The sequence below is a fragment of the Spea bombifrons genome, chromosome 3 (assembly GCF_027358695.1).
Source record: "Spea bombifrons isolate aSpeBom1 chromosome 3, aSpeBom1.2.pri, whole genome shotgun sequence".
Taxonomy (NCBI): Eukaryota; Metazoa; Chordata; class Amphibia; order Anura; family Pelobatidae; genus Spea; species Spea bombifrons.
The window spans coordinates 100,341,281-100,358,190 of NC_071089.1; the positions used below are offsets into that span (position 1 = coordinate 100,341,281).

The 16,910-nt window shown below is 41.2% G+C and overlaps 1 protein-coding gene across 2 annotated transcripts in view; it reads left to right on the forward strand.

Moving 5' to 3' along the window:
* Positions 1 to 15,519, forward strand: part of WDR33 (WD repeat domain 33) — a 31,676-nt gene extending 16,157 nt beyond the window's left edge. The window contains exons 7-21 of one of the 2 annotated variants that reach the window (XM_053459053.1): positions 1,025 to 1,151; positions 1,363 to 1,517; positions 1,611 to 1,689; positions 1,770 to 1,880; positions 1,963 to 2,057; positions 2,683 to 2,769; positions 2,853 to 2,992; positions 3,508 to 3,660; positions 6,294 to 7,943; positions 10,888 to 10,999; positions 11,244 to 11,658; positions 12,446 to 12,624; positions 13,121 to 13,213; positions 13,823 to 14,029; positions 14,371 to 15,519. In XM_053459053.1, the coding sequence (XP_053315028.1) occupies positions 1,025 to 1,151; positions 1,363 to 1,517; positions 1,611 to 1,689; positions 1,770 to 1,880; positions 1,963 to 2,057; positions 2,683 to 2,769; positions 2,853 to 2,992; positions 3,508 to 3,660; positions 6,294 to 7,943; positions 10,888 to 10,999; positions 11,244 to 11,658; positions 12,446 to 12,624; positions 13,121 to 13,213; positions 13,823 to 14,029; positions 14,371 to 14,573 (3,806 nt within the window). In that variant the 3' untranslated portion in view covers positions 14,574 to 15,519. The remainder of the gene's footprint in view (positions 1 to 1,024; positions 1,152 to 1,362; positions 1,518 to 1,610; positions 1,690 to 1,769; positions 1,881 to 1,962; positions 2,058 to 2,682; positions 2,770 to 2,852; positions 2,993 to 3,507; positions 3,661 to 6,293; positions 7,944 to 10,887; positions 11,000 to 11,243; positions 11,659 to 12,445; positions 12,625 to 13,120; positions 13,214 to 13,822; positions 14,030 to 14,370) is intronic. The other variant, XM_053459054.1, reaches the window with a different exon arrangement.
* The last annotated feature ends 1,391 nt before the right edge of the window (positions 15,520 to 16,910 follow it).

Sequence of the window (16,910 nt, forward strand, 5' to 3'; positions counted from 1 at the left end):
GAAACCTTACGTAAATTGCTAATAATTTAACAGTTCGCACTGCAAAAGTGAAATATAAGAAAGTATATGTCAATCTAGAACAATCACTAGTTACAATTAGAAAAAAGATACACATCACAAAAAAACAGTAAAGCCCTCTGATTCTTAACCAAAATATTGATCCATATTGTACCATTGGCTGATAGGAAGAACGAGGCAGTGTTTCCTGAGTTTACATTTTTGTTAGAAAACTCCACCGTAGGATATACCCATTTTCTTTGATTTATATAGAAGTAGTTGAGAACCCCAGGACTGTCCTGTGGATAGCATACCATTCCTCTTCATTCAACCTATGCAAGTTGTACCAATGGTCACTAACAATGTGTGTACAGTATGAAAACAAATTGGGTGCTGCTGAAATGTCCAATACGTACATACAACAAAGCAAGGTATTGCTTACATGGACCTGAACCAATGGGACTGCATTGCCATTTAACCCACCGATACTCTTCTGCAATTTAAAGCCCTCTGTGGACACCATAAATGAAGCATCTGTATGGTAGGTGCAGTGCTTAATGCTAAAGTCTGGGTCAAAGCCTCCATAAATACCAAAAAAGTAAACATAAAAGTTTGGGGTTCTGCCTAAATGACTAAAATGAACATAGAACAAAACAAGAAATCCATGGACACCCAGCAATTACCATGTAAATGCACATATGAGAGTATAAATATTGGGGATTACATAACACTATATGGCCATATGTTGCCCGCCATTACCCCAATCTCAACAAGTCTTATCTAACCCTAAAGTTATCCTAACTGAATAAGCATTAACTTTGAACTTGAACTTACAAAGTGCAGGTGGATCTCTTCACAAGAGTTTCGTTTGGTTTTGTGATGTGTTCAGTAACGCAGCTAATTCCATCACAGAAACAGAGAAAATCATTAATCTGCTTGTGACCCCCCCCACTTGAAATGTACACTTTGAAGAATGAAACCAGCCAGTATCTACGTAGACCGTACAGTATTTTCCCCTTCTTTTCAGGGCATGGTGCAGATGTTAAATGTGTTGATTGGCATCCTACCAAAGGACTTCTTGTTTCTGGAAGCAAGGACAGCCAACAGCCCATTAAATTCTGGGATCCAAAAAATGGGCAGAGTCTTGCAACATTGTAAGTTTTATTTTTTTTATTTTTATTTTTTTATTTTTTTTATTCCTTCATATTTTTATCAAACGATGATCCCTAGTACTATAAATGTTTGATGCCAGGTTTTTGTTCCCTTGGTGGGATTTTCAGCTTACTTTAATGTGTTTAACTGCGAAAAATAATGTCGGTACCTCAGTACCTAGACTTCTGTTCATCTTTCTTCTTCCTGTGCTAGACATGCTCATAAGAACACAGTAATGGAAGTGAAATGGAACCTCAATGGAAATTGGCTGCTCACTGCTTCCCGAGACCATCTCTGCAAGCTGTTTGACATCCGCAACCTTCGTGAAGAGTTGCAAGTTTTCAGAGGCCACAAAAAAGAAGCCACAGGTTAGCATTGGTGTTCTTTTGTTCTTCTTTCTCTCTCCAACAGAGAGTCTGTCTGAATACGTTCACATGCTTATTATTTTCTTTTTCTTTCAGCTGTTGCCTGGCATCCAGTGCACGAGGGTCTCTTTGCCAGTGGGGGTTCTGATGGCTCTCTTCTGTTCTGGCACGTCGGGTATGTACTAGTTTTGCTAATCTATTTATAGGCTTTAGGACTAATATACGTTTGTGATATAATCTCTGTGTCTTCTACAGGGTAGAAAAGGAGGTAGGTGGCATGGAGATTGCTCATGAGGGTATGATCTGGAGCCTTGCTTGGCATCCACTGGGACATATACTGTGCTCAGGATCTAACGATCACACCAGGTAACTGAATATTTTTGTATTGTGTTTTTTATACAGCAGCCTCTTTGCATATTTTTTATTAACTTTTTTTGTTCTTTTAAAGCAAATTCTGGACAAGAAATCGCCCTGGAGATAAAATGCGTGACCGTTACAACTTGAATCTACTGCCTGGCATGTCAGAGGATGGTGTAGAATATGGTGATTTTTGACCCCCCCCCCTTATCTATACTATGTATATTAACATGTGTCCTTAAAGCATGTGAGTGCTCACTACCCTCTGTATATCCACTCAGTAACAATTTACATTTAGCAAAAATTGGTTTGTGACAAATTAAAAATATGCGATTACTCAAACAAAAACTTTTAGTACAAATATGCAAATGAAGTGGCATCTGTACATACCAGCCTTACAATGGAATACAAATAAAGAGCGGCTGATCTTCAATGCATCAGGAAGGGAGTTCTCCTAAATGTCTCCAAAATGATCACACAGATCGATAAACAAGAAACACAATATGTGCATATTTTCGATAAAGGAGTTATTTAACTCTAACATCGGTGGCAGCAATGGCTCTAATTTTATGCACTCAAGGTTTATACAGGTCAAACGATAGCAATTGGCTTCTGGTCCATGTATGTCCGCTCACTCCCACTTTAGCACTGACAGTAGGTGCACATATAAACTATTTATTTAGGGCTGCTGGATAACCATGATGAATGGATAACCCAGTGAATTGGTATTTGGTGTGTGTGTGTGTGTGTGTATATATATATATATATATATATGTATATACTGGATTAATTTTTATTTTATTTATTTTAGATGATGTTGAACCCAACAATCTAGCTGTTATTCCTGGTATGGGAATCCCAGAACAGCTGAAAATGGCAATGGAACAGGAACAGATGGGTTAGTTGTTATCAGAATCTTCACTGTTAATTTCTTAAATGTTTTCCTGTGTTTCCTAATCTTTTCCTTCGCTCTGCCTTCAGGCAAGGAGGAAGCTAGTGCCGTGGAAATGACCATTCCTGGGCTGGACTGGGGAATGGAGGAGGTGATGCAGAAGGATCAAAAGAAAGTACCCCAGAAAAAAGTTCCTTATGCCAAACCTATACCAGTGCAGTTCCAACAGGTGCGATAAGAGAAATGCACCATGCAATATGTATCTTCTGTTCCTTTCTTTGTTTTCAGTATTCGCACTTGGTATGCAACACTTTAAAAAAAAAAAAAATATATATATATATATATATATATATATATATTCATTGGTACTTTAAGTTGTATTTTGGGCTAGCTAAATTTCTAATTTCTAAATGAATGCTTTCAGGCCACTGTCTAAATCGCTTTGCACATTCTTCTGCCTCAATCTTTGTGTTAGATTAAATTCCTTTACTTAAGAATTCATGTAAAGAGATTTGTGCTTGTTTGCAAAGTTGTTGCAGTCTGCATACTCTATTTACCATGGGAAGCCAACAGAGCTTGAACAAGCAAAAATCCCTTAGACGTAAATTACCTAAATAGCATACCTTCTTCATAAGGCTATTTGTATTATAGCCCTGCTTTGTTCATATTCTTGACTTTGTAATAATACCTTTGTAGGTCTGTGTTATGACTTTATCATAATTGCTCTCCCTCTGTCTCTCTAAGGCCTGGATGCAAAATAAGGTACCTATCGCACCAGCAGCAGAAGCTGTTCCCGAGCGAAAGGAAGAGGTTAAACATGATGAGAAGAAAAAGAACCAGGCTGAGATTGAGCAGGAAATGGCAGCTCTGCAATACACAAATCCCCAGTTGCTGGAGGTATTGATGACATTTAAAGAATATTATAAGCATATCTGGGAACTCTCTGGGTTTGACCCAGAGATCTCCATGTGAAGCACCTCTTCTCTGGTTCTCTGTGTCAAGACCCGAATCCCCCAGGTCGCGGGAGCGGGGTCTTGATACGCCCATTTTCCCTTTAAATGGTGGTGTTTCCCGCTGACGTCAGCTGCAAGGGAAGGCTCCAGGTAGCTGGAGCTAAGAAGTTCCCAATACTTATTCAATAATAAGCATTGAATGGTCATGAGCACATATACCATCCGTTTGGTGGTAGTTCCACTTTGTAAAATCTATAATAATTCTAGAACCAATTAAAGTGTAACATCTGTTCTTTTGATTAATGAAAATAGAGCGCAATATAGATAGAAGTCACATACATGGGAAAGTTTAGATAAATACATAATGCATTAGAGACATACAGCCAGGAAGGCAGGTTCGGGCCCTTTTTATATTGCTCTAAAAGTACAGTTTTATCTCTGATGTAGGGCTGCAACTAACGATTATTTTAATAATCGATTAGTTGGCCGATTATTTTTTCGATTAATCGATTAATCGGATAAAAAAAATGAATGTAAATTTTTCATTTATTTAAAATAATTTACTAAACAAATGATGTTAAATACAAACAGCAGAATAAAAAAACTTTGATAATACATTTCTTGTCTTTATTTCCCAACCAGCCCCCCAATATATGCACATTTGAGCCCAGGCTTGCTACGCTGCCTCCCAGACATGCCATGCTGCCCCCCACATATGCCACGCTGCCTACCACAGCACTCCACGCTGCCTCCCACATCTGCCACTCCACGCTGCCTCCCACATCTGCCACTCCACGCTGCCTCCCACATCTGCCACGCCACGCTGCCTCCCACATATGCCACGCCACGCTGCCTCCCACATCTGCCACGCCACCTCCCACATCTGCCACGCCACGCTGCCTCCCACATCTGCCACTCCACCCCCCACATGCCACTGTGCCTGATACGCCTTATACCCCCTGAAACACCACTCCATCCTCCCCAGACATGCCACCCTGCCCTCCCCACATATGCCACGCCATGCTGCCTCCCACATCTGCCACTCCACAATGCCTCCCACATATGCCACGCTGCCTCCCACATCTGCCACTCCACGCTGCCTCCCACATCTGCCACTGTGCCTGATACGCCTTATATCCCCTGATACCCCACTCCATCCTCCCCAGACATGCCACCCTGCCTCCCAGACATGCCACTTCTCTACCCCCATATATGCCACTCTACCCCCAGATATGCCTTATACACCCTGATACACCACTCCGTCCTCCCCAGACATGCCACACTGCCCTCCCCACATATGCCTTATATACTGTATATGCCTTATACCCCCAGATATGTCACTTCACTGCCCCCAGGATTTAGATTCCCCTAAATTAACCCTAAACTCCCCATTAACCATAACTGCCCCTAAATTAACCCTTAACACCCCCTTAACCACAACATCCCCTAAATTAACCCTAAAGACCCCATCAACCACAGCATCCCCTAAATTAACCCTAAACACACCATTAACCACAACTGCCTCAAATTAACCCCAAACACCCCATTAACCACAGCTGCTCCTAAATTAACCCTAAACACCCTATTAACATAACTGCCCCTAAATTAACTCTAAACACCCAATTAACCATAACTGCCCCTAAATTAACCCTAAACACCCCACTAACCATAACTGCCCCTAAATTAACCCCCACCTCCCCTAACTTTCAGTAGCCCAAATATATATATATATATATATTACATACATATATATATATATATATATATATATATATATATATATATATATATATATATATATACACACAATCCACATATACTTACAGTTAGACGAGTGTCACAGCCATGTGGTTCTGGCCTGGAGAAGGAAGGGGCGGGGCCAGTTGTCACAGTGATTACAGGGAGGGGGAGTAAGTAGGAGCTGCTGCTGTGAGACGGTGAGTCAGACTAAACGGATTATATAATGAGGGGGATTTTTCAGAGCGTTTGCTCTGAAAAAACCCTCATTTTATAATCGATAATAATCGATTCAACTAATCGATAATGAAATTCGTTGCCAACGAATTTCATTATCGATTATTATCGATTTTATCGATTAGTTGTTGCAGCCCTACTCTGATGTATAGCTACAGTCCAATATGCTGTATTTTAAGGTGCTCATCCAACTTTTCTCTTAACCTTAACAGGAGCCTCCCCTAAAATTATAGTGCTTTACTACCGGTTAAAGTAGACCCATCACCTAAGATATTTTAGATCAATCAATTTTGGCATTACAGGAATTAACATTTACTCTAAATTATCTTTTAAGGTAGAGAATGACCCGACTGGCTTTTCTGTAACTTTAATTTTTAATAAAACCATTTTAATACACAAGGATTATACCAGATTTTACAGTATTAAAAAAAGAAAAAAATATTTTCTTGAAGTCCTTTTTAAAAAGTAAGGTTTTGGACAATGTACACATTTAAGCTAAGTGTATCTTTAAAACCCATTTTACTGAATATGTGCAGTCAATTAAATATGTAAATGTATGTTTTTTTACTACTTCTCATTCATGTTTTTTTGTAATTTTTCCAGCAACTGAAGATTGAAAGAATAGCACAGAAGCAGGTGGAGTCTACAGGGCAGACTCAGGGGCTTGCTTCTCCTTTGGCAGGAGCACCCCATGTGCCACCAGCCTTTCAAGGCACAGGACCTCATTCTCAGCCACCCCAAGGATTCCAGCAACCTCCTCCTACCCAGCAGATGCCAATGAATATGCCACAGGGCCCCCCGGGACAGTTCAGACCACAAGGGCCCCAGGGACCTGCAGGTCCGCAAGGTTTCATGGGCCCAGGTCCACAAGGAATAAGACCTCAAGAGATGCATCCTGGGATGCCCAGACTTTCAGGTCCGCATGGCCCAGTTGGTTCCCAAGGTCCTCCAGCTAATCCTGGACCACAGGGTCACTTGGGACCTCAAGGGCCTGCAGGTCCAAGAGGTGTTCCGGGAGTGAGCCCTCACCATGGAATACAGGGACCACTTGGTCCACAAGGACCGCCTATGGGAGTTACTCCAAGAGTTCAAATGCCCCATGGACTCAGAGACAATCAAGGGCCTAATCAGGGCATGCTAATGGGACATCCAGCACAAGATATAAGAGGGCCCTCAGGCGCAATGGTTGGACATGGTCCTGATATACATGCACCCATGGAGATACGAGGACCCTCAGACATGCGTGGTGTCCCAGATATGAGGGGTCCTTCAGATATACGTGTACCACAAGATATGCGAGGTCTGCCAGAAATGCGTGGGCCTCAAGACATGAGGGGGCCCTTAGACATGCGCGGCCCCCCTGACATGCGTGGTCCCCTGGATATGCGAGGGCCCCCAGATATGCGCGGCCCTCAGGACATGCGTGGTCATCATGATATAAGGGGTCCCCCGGACATGCGTGGCCCTCAAGACATGCGTGGTCCCCCGGACATGCGTGGCCCTCAAGACATGCGTGGGCCCCCGGATATGCGTGGCCCTCCAGATATGCGTGGTCATCATGATATGCGTGGCCCTCCAGACATGCGTGGGCCCCAGGATATGAGGGGTCCTATGGATATGCGTGGACCCCCTGACATGCGCGGGCCTCCGGACATGAGAGGGGGCCCTCAGGATATGAGGGGGCTTTCAGACATGCGTGGACCCCCAGATTTACGAGGCCCCCATGACATGCGTGGACCCCATGATATGCGTGGACCCCCTGACATGAGAGGACAACCAGATATGCGTAGTGCACATGATATGAGAGGTCCCCCTGAAATGCGTGGCCCCCAAGATATGAGGGTACCTCCTGAAATGCGTGGGCCGCAGGAAATGAGAAGACCTAATGACATGAGAAGTGGACATGAAATACGTGGTCCTCAAAATATGAGAAATTCTCAAGATGGGAGGGGCCCACCTGATTTGCATGTTTCTCAAGATATGAGGGCACCCCCAGATCTGCGAGGTCCCCAAGATATGCATCTTCCAGAAATGAGGGGACATCCTGACATTGGCGGACCTCATGAATTAAGGGGGCATCAGGATGTAAGAGGAGCTCAAAACAGGGGGGGATCATCTCAAGATATTCGTGGACCACACGGAGCTCAAGGAAACCAGCCGGTACCTCACAGTCAGCAGAACCCAGCAAGATTATCTCAACCAACACAACAAAAAGCTGCATTACTGGGTGATGGGCCCAGGCCTTTTAACCAGGTAACTGCCTTTAGTGTTGGCAGGAGGTAGAATGAAAGGAACAGTGTTATGTTCAGGTTAATCAGGGAATGTGTAAAATTAACTAACAATCCATAAAATACTAAGGGAACGTGTTGATTTGAGATGGATTGGAAACTGCTTACCTTAGCAAAACGTTTTGCTGGCCGTGGAATGAGACTTAGTATTATCTAAAAATGCTCTGCCAGACAATAAAAGAAAAAAACTCTACTGCATCTATTTTCCCAAATCTAAATGATTATCGGGAAATAAACTAGCTCCCTAAAAAAGTTTACAAGCTGAGTGTGCACACTTTTCTGTACAGAAATATTTTTCAACGAGCTGTGAATTTTATACTTAATTGGGGCTTGTACCTTGTGTATACATATATATGATGTTTGTGTGTATGAGATTTATTAAAAGGCAAACAAACTTGCAGCATCCGGTAGTTTTTTCACTATTTAATCATCTCCATAGAAACGCTTTAAAAGACTGAAGTGATTAAAATAAATGAACGTACGTTTAATCCCAGAAGGTAGTGTTGTAGCCGGTGCTTTTCCCACTGTAGATGGTGCTATTGTATCTGAATAACTAGATGGCACGGCACTTCATTGGACCGCTCCTTTCTCATTACAGTGGCTTTGTTGACCGATGTGACAGAATTGAAGTTCATTTCTGTAATCCAGTTGTTATAGGAGAGATTAGGCGCTTGCTACCAACCGGCCTATTGTTGCTGGTGGGAGTAAAACTATCTGTGATCCCGCTTACAAAAGCGGAGGTGAATAGCGGTCGGCATTAAGATTATACAGTAGTTCGGCACGTCGTACCCAGTGGTGTAAAGCAGACCGTGTGTATGGCCTGTAGATTTCGTTATATAAGAGCCGAGAAGCGTAGCCTAAAAGTTTTCTCCTGTCCCGTACACACAAGCAAACATTTCCCTTTAAAGTGAGCCTTCATTCAGCTGAACAGTTACACATATTCACTTTCTAACAATTAAATTGTTCAGGAAAAAAACTGTATTTTATTGGGTTATTGCACCTTGGAAATGTGATTTTATAAAACAAAAGTATGTGTATGTGTGTATATATATAGATATATATTTATGTGTATGTATATATATATATATATATGTTTATGTTTGTGTGTGTATGTGTAGACGTAGGAAGCGTTAAGGCATTCCCCGCACTCTGTGAGTACGTGAAAGACGGCTAGGGACGGTTTATAACCTCATGATTGCTCTGTAAATCTAACACGACTACCTAAGGGCAGAGCAACATCTTGACATTAATAGAGCAGCTCCCACATAGAGCGCTGCAGAAAAAAAATGGGAAAAGAAAATATGCAAACGTATGTGTAAGAAAGTAAATCAGAAATGTGAAATTTGATCTTTAAAAATGTTCAAATAAATCACTTCCCTGCTTCTCTAAATGTTGCCCACTGGGCAGCCGCTTTAGAGGCACAGTTGGCTTAATTGTAATAAATAAAAGTCCCAAGCTGCAGAGAATGTGAACTTCCTTGTCCGGGTAAGCAGTGTATGCCTTTTGCCTTCAGAAACGCTTGCCTGTGAAATGCTGTGTATGATCGGCATACTTTGGTAGTTACGGCCGGCCGTTACAAATTAAATTAACACTGTACAGAAAAACGGCACAGACGCAGACTAGATTTCAAAGATTTAATTCGAATATTCCTGTAATGTTTACAGTCCTTTTGGTTGAAACCAAGGCTTCAATGCTCCTCCCGCCCCAGGCATGTTTACCAATAGGTGGCATCGTAGAATAGTGTATGTATATAGTGTGTATGCTTTAAAATAGCAGGAATAAGAGTTTTGAAAGGGGCCAAGCTGCTATTTTTTTTGCTATTTACTGTTGCTGTGTGCCAAATTAATGAATACATTGTGGAGGGATGCTCTGTGCAAATCATAGGGTGCAGCCAACAAACAAACATTGCCTCCTGTAGTGTTTTCCTGAAGGAGTTAAAATTAGGCAATCTTGGCTTTAAAGTCAAGAATCGCATTGTTGGCCGGAAAACAAGGTTCACTTTCCCAAAAATAATACACACCGTACAATTGAAACTTCACTAAACTTATAGGGTAACCTATATTCCATGTAAAGCATAGACAGCAAGCAAATACAAACGCTCCATATATCTAGTTTTATGTAACATTATATATATTGGCAAAAGGGACAGTTTCTATGGACATTTCCATCACTATCCGCGTGAGAAATAAAATGTCATTTTAAAATATGCAGCTTAAGTAAAGCATCTTTTCAATACGTTTCTGGGTTCCAATCGAGTACCTGTACCTATAGTTCATCTTTACGGGGCAATACTAATGACCAATTTCCACTTCAACTACCAAGAAGATGTAGTATTAGACATGTCTCCCCTCTGTAACAATAGAGTGTGTATTCTCAGACCATTCATAAGTTGATAAACATCAGCAAAGCTCTTTAAAATGGTCAGTAGTGCCGATTTCTTTCTGCGTTTAAAGGAGGAAAGAATGATTGCTTTACTAATCCATGTCGGCAAAACACTACTCCTGTTGACCAGCCTCTTTGCAGTCCCTGCATGTTCATATAAATGATCTACTCGGACACCTCTGGTGATGAATAGTTAAACTTTTGTTTGTTTTCTACGATTATAATTGTGCTGCACGGAACGGTCTGTCCCATGGGCATCATCCATTTATTTTGTCGGTAAACTTAAGTATAGAGAAAGTATTAGCGCGTTTAGTTGACTATGAGTACCTTTTACAGAGTTCTTCAATATCCCTTTTCTGAAGCTCTTCTGCCCCACAGCAAACCTGCGTCCTCACAGCAAAGGCACAATAAATAGGCTAAAGGCACTAGAGACTGATCTATATAGACTCACACAGTGTAGGAGAATTGTCTTCCGTCTTAAAATATGCCTTTGTGATTCTCAGTTATCAGTGTTCCTCCCCTCTTAGGTTGGAAAAAGCCAGGGGCCTCCTCCTCTGCTCCCTGGTTTAGGGCAACAAGGCCCACAAGGACGTGCCCCACCACTCAACCAAGGTCATCAAGGGCCCAGTCCCAACAAAGGTGCAGTCTGCTTCTTCTTAGTAACTATTTCTTTTAGTGAATCGTCAATGTTTCTTTTGTAAACGTTTAGTAATTTTGTAAAATTAACCAGTAAATTCTAAGTTAATTGTACTGAGCTTTTGTTGTATGTTTGTCAATCTATGTAACAAACCTGACCCAAAAGAGTAACGCATACGTAAGAATGTACCATATGTATTTTTTCCCATAAGCAGTTCCTAACTGTCCTCCTTTACACATTCTCAAGGTGATATACGGGGGCCCACAAACCATCAGTTAGGCTCACAACCTGACCGTAGACGAGACCCAAGCCCAGAGCGTGGTCCGTACAGAGGTGGCCCAGAGTGGAATGACTCCTGTGACAGTAGAGGACCCCCTGACAGGCGGGGTCCGCACACTGATCCACACGAGCACCCTGATGATTACCACTCAGATGATCGATATGGTCCTCGGGCTCGAGAGTTTGATGGAAGAGGTGGGGGTCCTCTACCACATGACGAGAAATGGAGGCGTGGGGGTCCTGGGCCTGCATATCCTTCCAATCATAGAGATTTTCCAGATCGAGACAGAGAATCGAACCGCTGGGAGGGTAGAAGACACTCAGAGGAGAGATACTCAAGAGACTCTGAGGATTTGAGGTTTCGGGGACAGAGAGATGAGAGGTCAGTAAGTCACAAGTTACCTTTTTGCAATGTGTGTTTACAATGAATATGCAACTAACTTGTAAGATTTCAGAAGATCTAAGTGCAATATATTTTATGTTTAAAGGTTTCTCATTAAATGAACATATCGTTATGCCCAGGTGCCAGTACTTTAAGACATTAATATGGGTTGCTCATCTTCAAATCCTTTGACTGCGCTGTAACTTAGTAGCTTTGGGTTGGATATCTGTCTTAAAATGGAACTTTGCTGTCCATCAAAAACCAGGCTCTGCTACATGGCACATGTCTCTCACCGAAACCTTTTTTACACTCTTCTTATGTGCCTCCATCGCCAACTATGTCTGTGTTCACTTTAAAATATATTGACCCACAGCCAATGGATGTTTGAAAAATAATGTGTGAAGCAGGCACCATATGGCAAGGTTGTATTTTATTTATTTTACCCCCCCCAATTCCCCACAAAACTTCTGTAAGTGTTATGAAATCATTAAAAATGAAGGTCTGAGTTGCTAGTTATATATCGAGGGGACATTGGGTGGCTCCTTTTGGATGCAGAATGCATTTGATTTATTGTGCATTGTTTTAACATTGGGGAGGAATATTACCTTGTGGAAATCAACTGGGGATTTTGCACTCAAGTTAGAGTCCCAGGTATGAACAGTATTCTGAATGCATTGTTTCTGTGTCGTTATATAATCACAATGCCTACATTCATTTGGATATATCTAATTCTTGCTAAATGTTGTTACCAGCCAGCCTCGGTGATGTTGCGATAATTTTATTTTAGTTTCCGTAGAGGTGGGCCCCAGAGACATGAAGGACGGGGTTCACGAGGAAGAGACAGCTTTTCCAATGCTGATGAGTTTGCTCCAGATGATATATTTGATCCAAAGGATGAGCCTATAAGAGGGCGAGAAGGGGGCAGAGGACGTGGACGTGCCTCGCACAGAGGTGGGGACATTTGTGGTGATTTGAACCTGCAAGCATTTTAAATCCCAAAATTGACTGCATTGTTTAAATGCCAGTTGGAAGGCCTAGACCGGTCATCTGGCGCACAGGGCAAATGCCCTGGGGGCTGCTGGCCAACAATGTTCCGTACTCACCTGATTTGCTGTCCTAGTGGCAGATCATTGTGCGTCAACGGCTGGATATGCCCAGCCATATGCTGTGTTAGCGTAAAAACATGCTGCCTCGTGTATCCATACTTTGGCGTAATTTGGTGGCTGCTGGCCTTTAAAGTACCAAGGCCGCCTAATCATCCCCAGTCCGACCCTTTTTTTCTTCAAATGCAAATTAGTCAAGATTTATTTACAGTAAGAGTCCAGCGTTAGAGTCCATATAATGAGCTTACAGCATCTTTGTTTCATTTAATTTAGACTATATAAAAATTTGTTTTAGAAGTCTTCTGTAAGGTAAAAATAAAAAAAATTTAAGAATGCCTGTTTTCTGCATTGTCTCGCAGAAGCAAGAAAGGGGCTCCTTCCCACTCCAGAGCAGTTTTCTAGTTCTGACCGTGGACCAAACCACCAATCCCGAGATTCTGGGAGAGAAATTGGTATGTTGATTTTGTCCAGTAGTTTAGTGAATGTGTGTAACCTTAAATGGCTTCTGTTACTATCAGGGCATATCTTAATTCAAATTATAATGCGCCAAATATATCGATATATAGCAAAAAGTGTGTGAATCAGGTTTTTCTTTTGCAAAGTAACTGAAGTACATCCATAATTTGTGTGACCAGGCCAAATTTTGCATCCTCATCCCATTACAATTTTAAGTCATCAGTAATAATATGGGTATTTTCTCCTCAGAGAGTAGTCCTAGCACAGGACAGTTGGCTGAAGAATCATTAACTGTATTTAAGGGTAAATGGGGGGGAAAAGAACAAAATGTACTATTACTGAAAATCACAATAACTCTCTAATAGAGGGAAACCTCTTTTTCTTAACAAGATTTTATGGAAAAGTAAGAGTTGGTTTAGTTTTTAGTTTAAAAAACATGCACATTAGAGCTTCCTCGTGGTTCCTATAATGCAGGGAAACCGCTTACATACCTACCTTTTAACATTTTAGAGTCATTCCCATTTCTCACTCCTGTTTATTTATTTTGGACATTCTGTGATATCCCTGCTGCTTCTGTTACGCAGACTTTCTCCATCCTATTTCAGGAATAGAACACTTTCATGGCAGCCCTCGAAGGGATATCCCAACACCTGACAGTCACTCCCCAGCAAGCAGGGAACGTACGTCTTCATTACAAGCAATGGATATGGCTTCTCTTCCACCACGCAAGAGACCCTGGCATGATGGGCCAGGTACTCCAGACCCCAGGGATATAGAACCATCAGGAGGGTTATCTGAGGAAACTGGGAAAGGTTAGTGCATGTAAACTGGCATATAGCATGCAACACACATTATATTTGAAATTGCCACTACAGTTATCTTGGCTAAGATTAGGATCCTCAATAGATTTTAGTATTAAAGTACTAGAACAGTGAGCAGCATGGAAGGACAAATGGCCTCCAAACGACTAAGCTTCCAATAAATTTGTAAATTGGTCAAAGGAAATGAGTTGTACAATGCATGATAATTCATCATCAGCTCGGTTATCATACAGGCGTGTAAGGCATTTGTTTTAAATATACTAAGTAGTTATTTGATGCAAATTGGACATCTTTGGTTATTACAACACTGTGGATTTTGCTTTTACAAACAGGTCGTGAAAGCTCTGGCCACTCAAGATCACAAAGACCAAGTCGCTCCAGCTCACTGGAGCAGGACGAGGGTTCAAGAGGAGGACGAGGGTCGGGAAGCTGGAGCCGAGGTGGCTCTGGATCAAACAGCAGCATGAACTCAAACCAGTCGTGGCGAGGAGGTCCGAGGACAAGTGGAAGCAGTGGAGGTGGAAGGAGCCGGTAGAAAACCCTGAAAAAGCTGTAACTCTCTCTTGTCCTCAAGTCCATATTGGACCAAATGAACTTGGGCTTTTAGAGGGATTCAGCAACAGTATCAGTACTAAAGAAGGAGTCCTGCTTGTGGTTCTAACCTGTATGACCCCCAGAGCACTGGAAGCATCAATCACCTTCACAAGACAAGAATCCTTTAATGAGAACAAACCAAACAAAACCAACATTTTTGTTTCCCCCCCCTTTCTTTAGTTTAGTTTTTTTGCTGGTGTTACAGTGCAAACATCCACACTTCCAATCATTCTGTGCACCAGTGGGGAGATGCTTAAAACAAAAATATATATGATCTTTCTATTTGTACAGTTTGTCAGGAATCGAGTTGTTTTTTTTGTATGCAATGCCGAATGTAAGAAATAACTATGAAAAAGAAAGTCGCCTAGACCTTATTTTACATTCTGAATATGAAAGATTCTGTTGTGTGTGTGTATATAGGAAAGGTTTCCTGGATTTTAGGTCTGTATATTATGTTTGCAGCCAGCACACCTGATATTAACATACTGCAAAAAGATGCAACATGGAGTATGAGTGCTTATTTCAGTTCTGTTTTACCGACTCTTTTCATTGTCTCCTGCCTGTTTAGAACTTGTTACTTTGACACATAGACAGACTACAAACACCCAACTGACCTCTGTATTTTGTAAACGGTGAGAAATATCAGATATTGGTTAAACAAATATTTATAACCTTTGAAAGATGACTAATGATACGTTCTTCAGTAATTTTTTTATGTGATTGTAGTTCTGCCATTGTCCAAAGAAACAGTTTTTAGCACTGTATTTTGTACATTAGCTAGAAGACAAGCAGTCTGAAACATCTGCTGTAACCTATTCATGAATCGTTGCATGTTTGTATGTTTACGTTATACCTACCTTGCTTAAAGCCATCAGTGTTTTTGAAAATCCGCGTACCCTATTGTGTTTGCTGCTGTACACACTCTACTAAACGCCATTTTGCCTTTACAAGGGACTGATCAAAAATCCATATTCTACTGTGAGTCATGAAAATAACCACTCACAAGGCTGTCTGCAAAGTGGGGCAAGAATTGCAGCTCACCAGGATCCTATACCTTTCATAGGCACCTGTCTTGCCCCTCACTGGTGCGCAACTAAGAATGAGGAAATAGTTAGGGGTCCACCCCAGTGTGCTGCAGTGTCATGGTGAGATGGAGCGATTTAGAAGATCCAGCATCGACCTCTGTATATGCTCTTGTTGCACACAAAGCTCAATGTGGCAGCATCATAGGACGGTTTGGCTCCAAAAAGGAGTGAGAGCAGTCCAAAATGGCCATCTACTTAACAAACATTTTTATATATATATATATATATATATATATATATATATATATATATATATATATATATATATATATATATATATATATATATACATATACATATACATATACATATACATATATATATATATATATATATATATATATACATATACATATACATATACATACACACATATACACACACACACCAAACAATCTAGATCAGGGTTCGACGACTTTGTTTTGGATATAGAAGCCGGCCCAAAAATGTAGTTTATTTCTCAATCATGCCTTTATTTTCATATATTAAAAGTTTTGATTGTATCGCCCCTGTCCCTTCTGTTTAAAGTTGTGCTCAACCATCGTTAGTCCTTTTAATATGACATATACAGTCGTGTGAAAAAGATAATACACCCACGCTATGGTTTTGCATATCAGGACATTTATCTGTCCCTTAGCAGGTCTAACAATTAGCTAAATAATTACACTGTTTCATGATTTATTCAACAAAAATGAAGCCAAAATGGAGAAGCCATGTGTGAAAAACAAAGTACTTCCTTACTGCATCCATAGGAATTAACATGCTAGCTAGCAGACAAGTGCCGCTAATCAAATGTCCTTGATTAATTGATCATCAGCAAGTGACCACCTCTATAAAAGCCAACATTTTAGCAGTTTGCTGTTCTGGAGCATTCAGGTGTGTGTTAACGCAATGCCAAGGAGGAAAGACATGAGCAATGATCTTAAGCAATTGTTTCTGCCCATCATTCTGGTAAGGGTTATAAGGCCATTTCCAAACAATTTAACCCCTTCAGTGCCAGGGGTTTTTGGGACCTAAAACCCCTGAGCAATTTAGCCGTTTTTGTGGTATGTCGGTTTAGAGATTATTCTTCTTTTCCTGCAAATAGTGTACCTATGTAAACTATATATTGTTTTTTTCCAAGGTGAGATAGAGCTTTCTTTTGATACCATAGTTAGATAATTAGCTGAAAATTTAGGATGAGAAATTTTGTA